The sequence below is a fragment of the Gymnogyps californianus genome, chromosome 28, assembly GCF_018139145.2.
Source record: "Gymnogyps californianus isolate 813 chromosome 28, ASM1813914v2, whole genome shotgun sequence".
Classification (NCBI taxonomy): Eukaryota; Metazoa; Chordata; class Aves; order Accipitriformes; family Cathartidae; genus Gymnogyps; species Gymnogyps californianus.
Window position 1 is genome coordinate 6,517,510 of NC_059498.1, and position 11,591 is coordinate 6,529,100.

An 11,591-nucleotide genomic window follows, 5' to 3' on the forward strand; every position below is an offset into this window, starting at 1 on the left:
CACGAAGCCCCGTTCCCTCCCGGCACGTTCCTGGGCCGCGGCAATTAGCTGTGACTCAGCCGCTCATCTCGGTTCAGAAAACAACCCTGCGCACGGTGCTGTGGCACACGGCACACGGCGCGGAGCTGGCCCTGCACAGGGATGCTCGGCTGGACCCGGCTGCTCAGCTGCCCCGGGGGTCCCCGGGATGGGCGCGGGGCTGGGAGGGACGAGATAAATCCTGTGGGGTCCCACCTTGGGGTCCCGCTGTGGGGCTGGGACCCCGGCACAGCAGGTCAGTGTGAGGGTGCTGTGAGCAGGGCCCCCAGGCCCGGTGCAGCCGGGACATCCCAGTAGCAGGACTGGGATGCCGGCTGGGGACGGTCCATGAGCAGCCGGGCTGGGGCGAGGGGGCCACCAAAGCCACCGGGATGGCGGGGTGCTGCAGCCGGGCACATGCCCGCTGTGCCCTGTGCTGGACCCTCGGCAGCTCTGTGGCCAAGCTGTCCCAGGGACCCTCCCAGAGGCCGGGGCTGTGCCCCGGGGGGCTCCCCGCGGGTCCCCCTGCACCCCGACATGGCAGTGCCCGTGCCAACCAGTCCACGGTGCAGATGGGGCATCTCACCCCCCCCCCCGAGGTTGTCACATGCCGCTGTGCTCAGGTGACCCCTCCCCAGCAGCAGCGAGGGGACATACGTGCCTGTGCCCCCTCCCGTGCCCGTGCCCCCCCTGACTGCACCCCCTGTGCCGTCCCCAGTCCCCAGCCCCCCACGGCCACGTCCCCCCAGAGGGGCTGGCCCCGGCCCCCTCCCCTGCAGCGGGCACCCCGCTGCTCCCCAGGGACGAGGAGGCAGCTGAAGAATCGGCTCCCGGTGCCGGGGCGTGGGCGCGAGGGCCGGCGGCCGCGTGCCCCGGTGCCCGGGTTGCCGGTGGTGCCGTGCGGCCATGCCACGTGACTGTGCGCTCCGCTCGCCGGCGAACGCCTGCGTGCAGAAGGATTTATTTTTACTCAGGGCTGGCCGGGTTGTTTACCTTGTTGTACCTTTTCCAGGAAAAGGGGGGTGTCTCCGCCAGGGATGGGGGTTTATCCCTGCCTGTCGCTCCCCCCGCCCCAGGCTGGGCACTGGGGGTCCGGCAGGGTGCAGCCCCCCCTTCCAGCGCTGCAGCCCCAGCACCCCCCGCACTTGGACGCCCTCCAAACCCACCGCGGGGCTGCAGCATCCCCATGGGGTTAGGGATGCCAGGTCTGGCTGGGTCCCTGTGCCACCCTGTGCCTCAGTTTCCCCAGCCATAGGCGTGATGCTGGGGGAGGGGGGGGGGGCAACCAGAGATGCCAGGTCTCACCCCGCTTGGGGGGTCCTGCACCCCCAAGCTCCCCTTTTGTCCCCACGGGGTCCCACTGATGGCAGCGGGTGGGTGGGTGGGCAGGAGCCCCGGTGCCACTGTGGGGTGCCAGGCAGGGCTGGGTGCTCGGGGTTTCGGGGTGTTTTCCTGCCGTGCAGCGGCAGATCCGTGGCTGAAAAGCAGAGAGCAGCCCTGGCTCGTCCCCACGGCTCTTGGCCGGGGCCGACGGCTCGGCGCTGCCAGGACTCGCCTTTCCCCTCCCTGCGGAAAGGGAAAAAAAATCAGGTAAACAAGGCAGACCTGGCCCAGGCGGGGCGGGTGGGGGCACCCCACGGTGGGTGGGGGCACCCCACAGCACCCCGGCACTGTGGGAGGGGGCAGACCTGGGTTGGGGGGCAGAGACCCCGGGAGGTGCAGGGTCTGGGGATGCAGGATGCAGGGGGGGTGGGGAGGGGCAGGATCTGGGGGTGCAGGGACCCCGGGGCAGAATCTGGGGGTGCAGGGGGGGTGCACAGATCCGTGGAGGTGCAGGATTTAGGGGTGCACCTGGGAGGGTGCATGGACCCAGGGATCCAGGCAGGGTGCAAGGTGCCCAGAAGGGTGCGGGGGTGCAGGGTTTGGGGGTGCAGGGACCCCAGGAGGGTGCAGGGGTGCAGGATCTGGGGGTGCAGGACCCCAGGAGGGTGCAGGGGTGCAGGATCTGGGGGTGCAGGGACCCCAGGAGGGTGCAGGGACCCAGAGATCAGGGGGATGCTGGGATATGGGGTGCAGAAGGGGCGCAGGGGCCGCAGGGGAGGGGGGGATTCCAGTGTGTTCACCATGTGGGGTGGTCCGGGAAGCCGGGGTGGGTGGGGGAGACCCCCGCAGCCCCCTCCCCTGCAAGGCGGGGCTGCGGGGGCGCTGGCCCCCCTCGCCCGCACCCCTCTTGGCCGCGGCCCCATAAATCTCCTGTGCTGATGTTTGTGTTCCCGTTGCAGTGCCACGGCCCCGGATCCCCGAGCCGCCGGAGGGAGGGGTGGGCAGGGGGAGCGCCGGGGGCCACGGGGGGCTCCTTCGGCCTCACGGACCCCCCACACTGAACACGCATGATGGGGAACCCGCGCCCCTTTCCCACGCCTCCGTGGCCCCATATTTGACCTTCCCAAAACACAGCCCGGTGGGGATGTGGGGCAGCCCCCAGCAGCCCCCAACCCCGCAGGGGACACGGCGGCCACGGGCTTCGGGGCACTGGGCCGGTTGGCGTTTGTGCCAGCCCATGTGAGCGGGTGCTCCCCTCCTCCTCCTCCTCCTCCTTCGTCTTCCTCCTCCTCCTCCTCGGGTGCAGGGAGCCCTCTCCATCCCAGCGAGCTGGTTGCGGCGTCACGTGGCGCTGGCATGTGAGCCCTGCTCCATTTTTAGCCCCAGCAGCCTCCCTGCGCGGCGGCCCTGCTGCAGAGCCATGTGCGGGCGGGCGCCCGGCCGGCACGTGGGCCTGCCGCAGCGGGGACGGGGCACCGGGAACCCCCCGGCCCCAGGGGGCCGGCGTGGCCGCGCGTGGGCAAAGGTGGCCGGGCGTGTGTACGAGCACGGCCACGCGTGTGCGCGCAGCAAGAAGGCACGTCTGTCCGTAGGGCTTGGCGTGACAACACGGCACGGCGGGGAGAGCGGAGGGGCTTCCCCCGCACCGTGGGGTGGTGGCACTGCCAGCGTGGCTCGGCCACCACGGTGGAGGGGGACCCCGCCACTCACCGGGAAGGCTGCTGTGCGGGGGCGTTGGGTGCAGGGGGACTCCCCTGCACCCCCCCCTCCGTGAATGCAGCTCTGCGGAGAGGCATGTCCCCCACGTGTCCCCTGCGTGGCCCCGGCACGTGCCCTGCGTGTCACCTGCGTGTCCCCAATGCCATGGCCCCGTGTGCTGCGGGGGGGGGGGCGTTCAGTTTGTTCCTTCACAAATGCTCTGTGTGTGTGTGCGTGTGTGCACATACGTGTGTGTGCATACGTGCGTGCATACGTGTGTGCGTGCATACGTGTGCGCGCTGGGGCTGCAGTGGGGGGGTGCGTGTGCATGCGCGTGCAGTGGGGCTGCAGTGCCTGCAGGGTGCGCGTGTGCCTGCAGTGGGGGCTGCAGTCCCTCGCTGCGGTGGGTGTGGGTGTGTGTGTGTGTGTATGCGTGTGTGCGTGTGTACACGTGTGCGTGTGCACGCTGGGGCTGCAGTCTCTGCGGGGGGGGGCGGTGCCGGCTGTGTGCATGTGTGTGCGTGCATGCGCTTGCACATGTACACCAGGAACTGCAGGCTCTGTGTGTGTGTGTGTGTGTGTGTGTGTGCACACGGGGGGGGCTGCAGACCCGCGGGGGCACTGCCGCAGCCCGGCTCACGCAGGACAAACCCGTCCCCGCAGAGCGGGACCTCCCCCCTCCTCGGCCCCCCCCCACCCCCGCGTGGGGCCATCGTGGCCGTGGGTCCCAGCTCCCGCCCCACCGCCCGGGCCACCCCCCCGCTTCCCCCGGGGCAGGGGTTTCCCCGCGCCCCGCCGGGTCCCCTCGCCGTGGGGCCGGTCCGAGACCCGACAGACCCACGGTGGGCGGCGGGACGGGGACGGGGGGCGGGTGCGGGAGCCGCCACGCTCCGGGCGGAGCCGCCGCGCTCGGGAGCCACCGGGCGGCCGTGCCCCGCTACTGCCGGCCCGGGACCCCCCGCCCGGCCCCGACCCCACCGGGCAGCACCCCACGCGGGACCGCCGTGTCCCCGCGTGGAGACCACCCCACGTCTCGGTGTGTGTGTGTGTGTGGGGGGGGGACCATGTCCCCGGGGTGCCCCCGGTCCCTTCCACGCGGAGACCTGCCCCGCTTCTCGTCCCCGGGGTCCCGGCCCCCCCCCCCCCGCTCCCCGCCCCGGCCGGGGCCGCCGCCGGCGCATGCGCGCCGAGCCCGGTTTAAAGGTAACCGGGGGCCGCCGCTCGGCCCTGGCCTCGACCCGCCCCCGGTACCGGCCCGTGCCCCACCCCCCACCCCTCCCCCGCGTGGAGCAGTCCCGCGTGGGCCCCGGCTCGGCCCCTCCCCTGCCCCGCACCGGGGAGGCGGCGGCGGGGCAGCCCCTGCCCGTGTCCCGCGGCCCCGCCGCCCGGGGCGGGGATGCGCCGCGCTGATGGCGGCGGGGCCTCGCCGCCGCCCCCCGGGCCGCGTAGCCGGTGGCGGCCGCCGCTGCGCCGTGTCGGCGGGCGGTAGCGGGGCGGTGCGGAGCGGCGGATCCCGGCCATGAGGTCTACCGCCTTCCGGGCGGCCGAGCCGCCGCGGGGGGGGCAGCAGCAGCAGCAGCAGGAGGAGGAGGAGGAGGAGGAGGAGGGCGCCGCACCGCACCGCCCGCCGCCCCGCCGGCCCCGGGAGCCGCCGCCGCTGGGGGCACACAAGGGCCGCGGCGGCGGGGTGGCGGCGGCGGCGGCCGAGCAGCAGCAGCGCTGGGCCGGGCTGGTGCCGCTGGCCGGCGGCAAGCAGGCCGGTGCGGGGGATGCCGGCGCCCGGCCGCGCTACCAGGCGGTGCTGCCCGGGCGCGGCGCCGGGAGGGTGCGGCGGGACCGGGAGCGGGACCGGGAGCGGGACCCGCCGAGCCGGGCCCTCCACCACCACCACCACCACCGCCGCCGCCGCCCGCCGAGGGCAAGTGGAAGAGCGGTTCGCGGCGCGGCGGGATGGGGGCCGGCGGGGGCTCGCCGGGGCAGGCGGCCTGCCTGCGGCAGATCCTGCTGCTCCAGCTGGACCTCATCGAGCAGCAGCAGCAGCAGCTGCAGGCCAAGGAGCGGCAGATCGAGGAGCTCAAGGCCGAGCGGGACACGGTACGGAGAGGGGGGGGGGGAATGGGGGGGGGGGCGGGAACGCGGCACAGCAGGGGTTAACCCCCCCCCACCCGCGGGGTTACCCCCCAGGGTTAATCCCCCCCCCCCTCCCAGCACCCAGGGGTCCCCTGGGGCTTCTGCCCACCAACAGGTAAGTGTGTGTCGTCCCCCCCCGTGGCACCCAAGGGGTTAACGCCACCCACCACCCCTTGGGGGTTAACGCCCTCCCCCCGTGGCACCCTCAGGGGTTAACGCCCCCCCCTTGAGTGTTAACGCCCTCCCCCCGTGGCACCCAAGGGGTTAATGCCCCCCTTGGGGGCTAATTCACCCCCACCCCCACCACTTTGGGGAGTAATACCCTCCGGGGGGGGGGGGGGGGGCATCGGTCCCCCTCACCAAGATACCCAGGGGGTTAACGCCCCCCCCCCCGGGGGGTTAATGCCCCCCCCAAGGGGTTAACGCCCCCCTTCGGGGCAGTAATGCCCCCCCGGGGGTTAATGCCCCTCCCCCAAGGGCTTATTGCCACCCCAGGGGGGTGAACACTCCCCCAGGGGGTTAATACCCCCGGGTATTGATGGCCCCCCCGGGGGTCGGTGCCCCCCCCCCCCCCCCAGACAAAGGCCGGCGGGGGGCGGGGTGACCGGCGGGGGCACAAAGGGCCGGGGCGGGGCGGGCCGGCGGGGGTTAACGGGCCGCCGCCCGTCGCCATGGCAGCGGGCCCGCGGGGGGGGGTGGGGGGGCCTTAAAGGGCCCGCGGCGCCTTCCCGCCCTGCCGCGCGGGGGTTAACTTAAAGGGGCCGCGGTCACCGGGGCGGGAGGGGGGGTTGCGGCGGGGCACGGCCCCGAGTGGGCCCGTGGGCGGTCGCCCCACTGCGGCAGGGCCGGCCCCCCCTTCTCCCCCCTCCCTGGGTGTGGGGGGGGCCCCCCCCAGCCCTGCAAGGCTGCCTGCCTTGCCCCACGCTCACGGAGGGGGGGCCCTGCTGGGCATTGCCTATGCTGCGTGCACCCCGCTGCGTGCACCCTGCTGCACGGCTCGGCTGAGCTTTGCACCCCCCCGCCTGCCCTGCCTGCAATGCCCTATGGATGCTGTGCATTGCCCTCCACGAGCGCCCTGCCTGCGTTGCCCCACGCATGCAGCTGTGCCTCGCCGCACGCTCACGCCCGCATCGCCCGCCTGCCAGGCCGTGCCTGCCCCAGCCACCCCCGGCGGGGCGGTGCGTGCCGTGTGCCGGAAGACCGCGCTGGCTGGGCCTGACTGCAGTGGCGGCGGTTGCGGTGGCCCCGCTTGCGGAGGGAAGGGCTGCCCCACGTGGTGCAGCCGGCGAGGCCGCACGGCGATGCTGCGTCCCCGCGGTGTGTGCAGAGTCCTCCAACATGGAGGAGCCGCTGCGGTGAGGCCGCGACGGGACTTCACCGTGGCGCATCCTCCCACAGGGGTGACGCAGCCGGGGAGACGGGGCAGGCAAACCCCGGGTGCACCGGGCAGGCAGGGACAGGGAGTGGGGGCTGCTCCCAGCTCCTCTCCTCGAGGCCGGGTCCCCCCCTGCAGCCACGTCCCCGGGGGATGCCGGGACCCCTCTAAATGGCTGCAGCTCCCGGCTGGCGGGGACGGGTGACCGAGGGCAGGTGTCACCGAGTTGGGTGCTTGCTCTCTAATGAAGCCCACATCTAATTAACAAACCGCCCTCTCCCTCCCCGGGCCGGCGGTGCTGCCTGGGCAGTTGGGGAGGATGCGGCAGAGGTCGAGAGCCCCAAATCGCTCCTCAAAACGTGCAGGGTTTGCAGCCGGCCGCGGCCCTCCTGCCACGGGGATGGGCAGCACCGGAGGGAGAGAAGCAGCCGGAGAGCAAGTGGCCATTTTGTGCCGTTTGGACATCTTAGCCCCTGCCTGCCAGCATTGCAGTTAAACTGCCCGGGGGTGCGATGCCCGCAGCACCCAGCGCTGGTTGCGGACGCTGCCCTCGGCCTCCTGTCCCCTCTGGGAGGGTAGGCATGAGCCGTGGCACTCCCGGCGTGCCGGGAAGCCCGCGGTGCCGGCTGAGCCCAAGTGGGGATGGCCCAGGCGCTGTTTAGGGGCTCCTCGCAAACGTGCTCCTGCACCCCGAGCATTGCCAAGAAGTTGCCAGGTAAATGCTGGGATGGGTACGGTTTGCTACAGGCAGAGAGCAGGCAGGGCACCGCAGCGGGGTGGTGCCGGTCCTGCACCGCGTGCGACGCCTGTGCCGGAGCGCTTCTGCAAGCGGGTGACGGCTCAGGTGCGGGTGCTGCGGGTCGGCTCTTCCCCGGGGTGTTTCCCTGCTGCTGAAGGGATGTGCAGGCAGGGCACCGTGCAGGCAGCTGCCCGGGGAGCAGGGGTGCACGCGGGGTTCCCCCCCGGGAGCGCACCCACGAGGTGAGCCCCTCGCCCTTGCGTTGCAGCTCCTCGCGCGGATCGAGCGCATGGAAAGGCGGGTGCAGCTGGTGAAGAAGGACAGCGAGCGGGAGAAGCACCGCATCTTCCAGGGCTTCGAGGTGGACGAGAAGCCGGAGGCGGAGGCGTGCGAGAAGCTGCCGCTGGAGTGTCCCCAGGACCTGCTGGAGCCCCCCCCGACCCTGCAGCCCAAGCACTTCCCCTACGGCAGGAACGGGAAGGGGCATAAAAGGTAGAGGGTGCCCGGCCGTGCCGGTGGGGGCTGCGTGGGGCCTGGGGGGGAAGGGGGGACCTTCCCCGTGGCTTCGCCCTCCATCCGTGGGGCTGGCATTACCCGGGGCACGGAGGTGCCAGCTCAGCCCAGCGACCCTGGAGCCGCTCGGAGAGGCTGCCCGGCACTGGGAGCGCATCCCATCGAGCACCGGCACTGGCCAGGGGGAACCTCATGAAAGCCTGGGCAAGGAGTGGGGGGGGTCCCGAAATGCCGGGGAAGCCCCTTTTGCCTCTAGAAACCTGCCTCCGGCTGGCCCCAGTGTGGGTGTGCCGGTAGCCCCCCACGGCAGCCCCAGTGCCGGGTGAGGATCCGTGCGCCTGGCTCAGCTCCTCTTCCTCCCGCAGGAAGCCGACGTTTGGGAGCGCGGAGAGGAAGACGCCTGTTAAAAAACTGGTGTCCGAGTTCTCGAAAGTGAAGAGTAAAACTCCGAAGCACTCCCCGGGGAAGGAGGAATCGGGTGGCTCCTTGTCCGAAACTGTTTGTAAACGAGAACTGCGGAGCCAAGAGACTCCGGAAAAACCCAGGTCGCTCCTGGAGACCCCGCTCCGAGCCTCGGCCCCGCCGAAGGGCCCCGGTGCCCACCCCAAGGAGAAGGGCTTCTTCAGCAGCGAGACAGACGACCTGCCCTATCTCTCAACCACGGAAATGTACTTGTGCCGCTGGCACCAGCCGCCCCCGTCGCCGCTGCCGTTGCGGGAGCCCTCCCCAAAGAAGGAGGAGACTGTAGCAAGTAAGCGATGGAGAGCCTGCCGCGGCGCAGGCAGCAGCGTGCCGGGCATTGGGGCAGAGCCGGTGGCTGGAGAGAGGCTCGCCCGCCTTGGGGCGGCTGGGGAAGGGGGCTCGGCACCCTCACCCCGAAGCCGGCAAAGGGCAGAGTCCCAGTCGCGGTGGGAGAGGTGCAGCCGGTTGTGCCGTGCTGCTGGCTCCTCCCGCAGCGGTGGGTAGCACCTCTGGTGCCGGCGATGGGCTCTCCTGAACCGCATCTCCGGCTTACCCTGCTCCGGCACATGCCGGGCTGCCACCGTGCCGGGGCTGCTGCTGCCTGCACGGCCGAGCCGGAGGCAGCGCGTTGGGCAGGGCTGCCGGCCCCGCTCCGCTTTAGCCGCCTGGTTTGCCGAGCAGCCTGCGTGCCCGTTTGAGCGAGGGGTGAAGCAACTTCCCGTTGGCGGTTGGGAAACGTTTCTCTGCCTTGTGCCACCGCGGCACAGCACCGGTTCCTCCACGGGGTCGCCTGCTGCCCCTGAATCCGGTGCCTGTCCTGCCTGCTGCCGCTCCCTGGCTGGTCTCCTTGGGTCCCGCAGCCTGGTGAGCACCGGTGATGGGGAGCATTGGGCTGTGCCAGTCGCCGATGCTGCCGGTGGAGGCTGCGCTGGATGGCCGAGCGCTCTGCCGCGGGGGGAGCTCGGCGTGTCTCCTCTCGGAGCGGCTCAGGTTTGCTTGCGTGCTTGGCCGGGGGGATGGCGACGAGCTCTGCCTCCCCCCGCGCCCCGCCGGCGGCATCGCCCAGCCTGGCTCGGGACGGGGGTTTGGGGGGGCCCAGCCGTGCCCTCCAAGGGAGGGACGGGCTGGAAAGGAGCAGCGAGGTGGCGGAGATGGGGCTGGAGCGTGGGGCCGTGGGGGTCCCAGCGTGGGGCTAACGGCCCGGCCTCTCGCCCTGCAGTTCCGTCTTGGAGGGACCATGTCGTGGAGCCCCTGAGAGACCCCAACCCCTCGGACCTCCTGGAGGTACGTATGCCGCCCCGGCGGGTGCACCAGAGCCGGCGTTGCCGTAGGCTCCTTCCCGGCTCTTTCACCGTTCCAGGAGAGCGGCTCGCGGCGTTCGCTGCCGCTGCGGGGCCGGCGGCATCTCGTCCCCTTGTCTGGCATAAAACAGCGCGGCAAATCCCAGCTGCGGTTGGAGGGCTGGGGTGGGGGTGAAGGGCCAACCCTTCTGTGCCGCGGCAGCTCTGGCTGCCAGCTCAGGGCCGTGCCGGGGCCACCGGTGCCGGGCGGACACCCTCATCCCCGTCTGTCGTTGCAGAACCTGGACGACAGCGTCTTTTCCAAACGGCACGCGAAGCTGGAGCTGGATGAGAAACGAAGGAAAAGGTGGGAGCAAAGAGGGCGATGGTGGCCCGGGGTCCCCGGCAGAGCAGGCGGTCTGCACCCGCTCCCGCAGGGAAGGGCCCCGGGGTGTCACCCGGGGGTTGGGACGTGGGATCCGGTCACCCAGGGTGCAGCCGGCAGCTGGAATGGGAACCAGAAACGCTGCTGGAGGAGGGATGTTCCCGCATCGCTGCCAGCGCGGCAGCCCCGGTGCAGCCCCCGGAGCTCCCCGGGAGGGTTGGGGTGCCTGCCTGCTCACTGCCTGCGGTTTCTCACCGCCCGGGGCATCGCGTTTTCCAGGTGGGACATTCAGCGGATCAGGGAACAGAGAATTCTACAGCGGCTGCAGCTCCGAATGTACAAAAGGAAAGGGATTCAGGAGTCGGAGCCTGAAGTTACCTCATTTTTCCCTGAGCCAGATGACGGTGAGTGTCTTTGGCGGTGGGGGGGGCAGGCAGGGGTGTTGGGGGGCAGGCAGGGGCGCTGCCTGCAGCGGGGTGTGCAGGCAGGGGGTGCGTAACGCTCCGGTGTCTCTCCTGCAGTGGAAAGCTTGCTCATCACCCCTTACCTGCCTGTCGTCGCCTTTGGCCGGCCCTTACCAAAACTGACCCCACAGTGAGTACCGGGGTCACCGGTGGCGGGAGGGGACGGGGCTGGGCTGGGCCAGGCACCGCTGCTCGGGCCGGCGTTCTCGGCGTCGCCGTCCGGGAGGGCACTGGTGCGTTTTGGGTCGGGGACGGTGCCTCGCAGCACGCGGTGCGCTGACGCTGGCTCTGCCCGCAGGAACTTTGAGCTGCCCTGGCTGGACGAGCGCAGCCGCTGCCGGCTGGAGATGCAGAAGAAGCAGACGCCGCACCGGACCTGCCGGAAATAGCAGAGCTGCCGGGAGCTCCCTACATCGCCGGGTCGTGCCAACGGCCGCTGACCTCTCCTGCCTTCTCGTTGACGGATGGTTTCGTTCCTCCGTGACCCCAGTTTTGTTCTCTTGGGTTTTGCAACACGTTCCCCGGACTTGTCCCCTCGTGCTGGCAGCCGTACGCCCGGCGGCACCGGTCAGCTGCCGGCCGAGGCTTCCCACCGGCTGCTCCGGTCCTGGGGGCAGGAGGCGGACCCCAGACCCTGCCTGCCCATCCTGCCCGTCCTCGCTGCCTGCCGCAGCTCCGCACGCTGCCCCTGCCCTCCCGCAGCCGATGTTCGGCTTATTTTGGACATTTGGCTTTGAGCCGCAGGCGGGAGCACGGAGAGCACCGGGGCCAGACCCCGGTGTCGAGGGGTGCCGCATTCACCAGCCAGGGAGGCCGCGTCCTGCCGGGACTCTGCCCGCTCCTGCCTTCTTGTTATGTTTAGTTAGAAAACGGGATAAACACCAGTTTGTGTCTGAGCGGTGCGAGAGGCGGCAGGTCCCGGCGCTGCCGGCTGGTGCCCTGCTGCAGCGAGGAGCGGGGTGCTGGAAAGCGCCGGGAAGCCTCTTTGGTGGTTTGGTTCCCCCCCCCCCCCCCCCTCCTCTTGAGTGGCTGTAACGGGGTCAGAGGGGAGAGTTTAAAAACAAAACTTTTTTTTTTTTTTTTTTGTGAAATAGAAATCCTATACGCACAATTTTGGGTTTTTTAATTTTTGGTTTTTTTAATAATTTAAATGTTTTGAGGTTGGCAAGGTGTGCCGTAGGGAGTTGGGTTGGGGTGAGAGCTG

The 11,591-nt window shown here is 70.9% G+C and overlaps 1 protein-coding gene across 1 annotated transcript; it reads left to right on the forward strand.

Annotated features, from left to right (window-relative positions):
• The first annotated feature begins 4,901 nt into the window (after nt 1-4,901).
• MSL1 (MSL complex subunit 1) lies at nt 4,902-11,149 on the forward strand. The gene is made up of 8 exons (XM_050911636.1): nt 4,902-5,133; nt 7,552-7,775; nt 8,162-8,547; nt 9,478-9,542; nt 9,838-9,905; nt 10,203-10,327; nt 10,445-10,517; nt 10,686-11,149. The coding sequence occupies exons 1-8, from the start codon at nt 4,990-4,992 to the stop codon at nt 10,774-10,776; spliced, it is 1,176 nt and encodes a 391-aa protein (XP_050767593.1). The 5' UTR covers nt 4,902-4,989; the 3' UTR covers nt 10,777-11,149.
• The last annotated feature ends 442 nt before the right edge of the window (nt 11,150-11,591 follow it).

Bases quoted from the DNA above. Each gene is read 5' to 3' on its own strand.
- MSL1 (XM_050911636.1), top strand. From the start codon at position 4,990: ATGGGGGCCGGCGGGGGCTCGCCGGGGCAGGCGGCCTGCCTGCGGCAG. The intron at 5,134-7,551 runs GTACGGAGAGGG...CTTGCGTTGCAG, and splicing joins TCAAGGCCGAGCGGGACACG to CTCCTCGCGCGGATCGAGCG. The intron at 9,906-10,202 runs GTGGGAGCAAAG...CGCGTTTTCCAG, and splicing joins GATGAGAAACGAAGGAAAAG to GTGGGACATTCAGCGGATCA.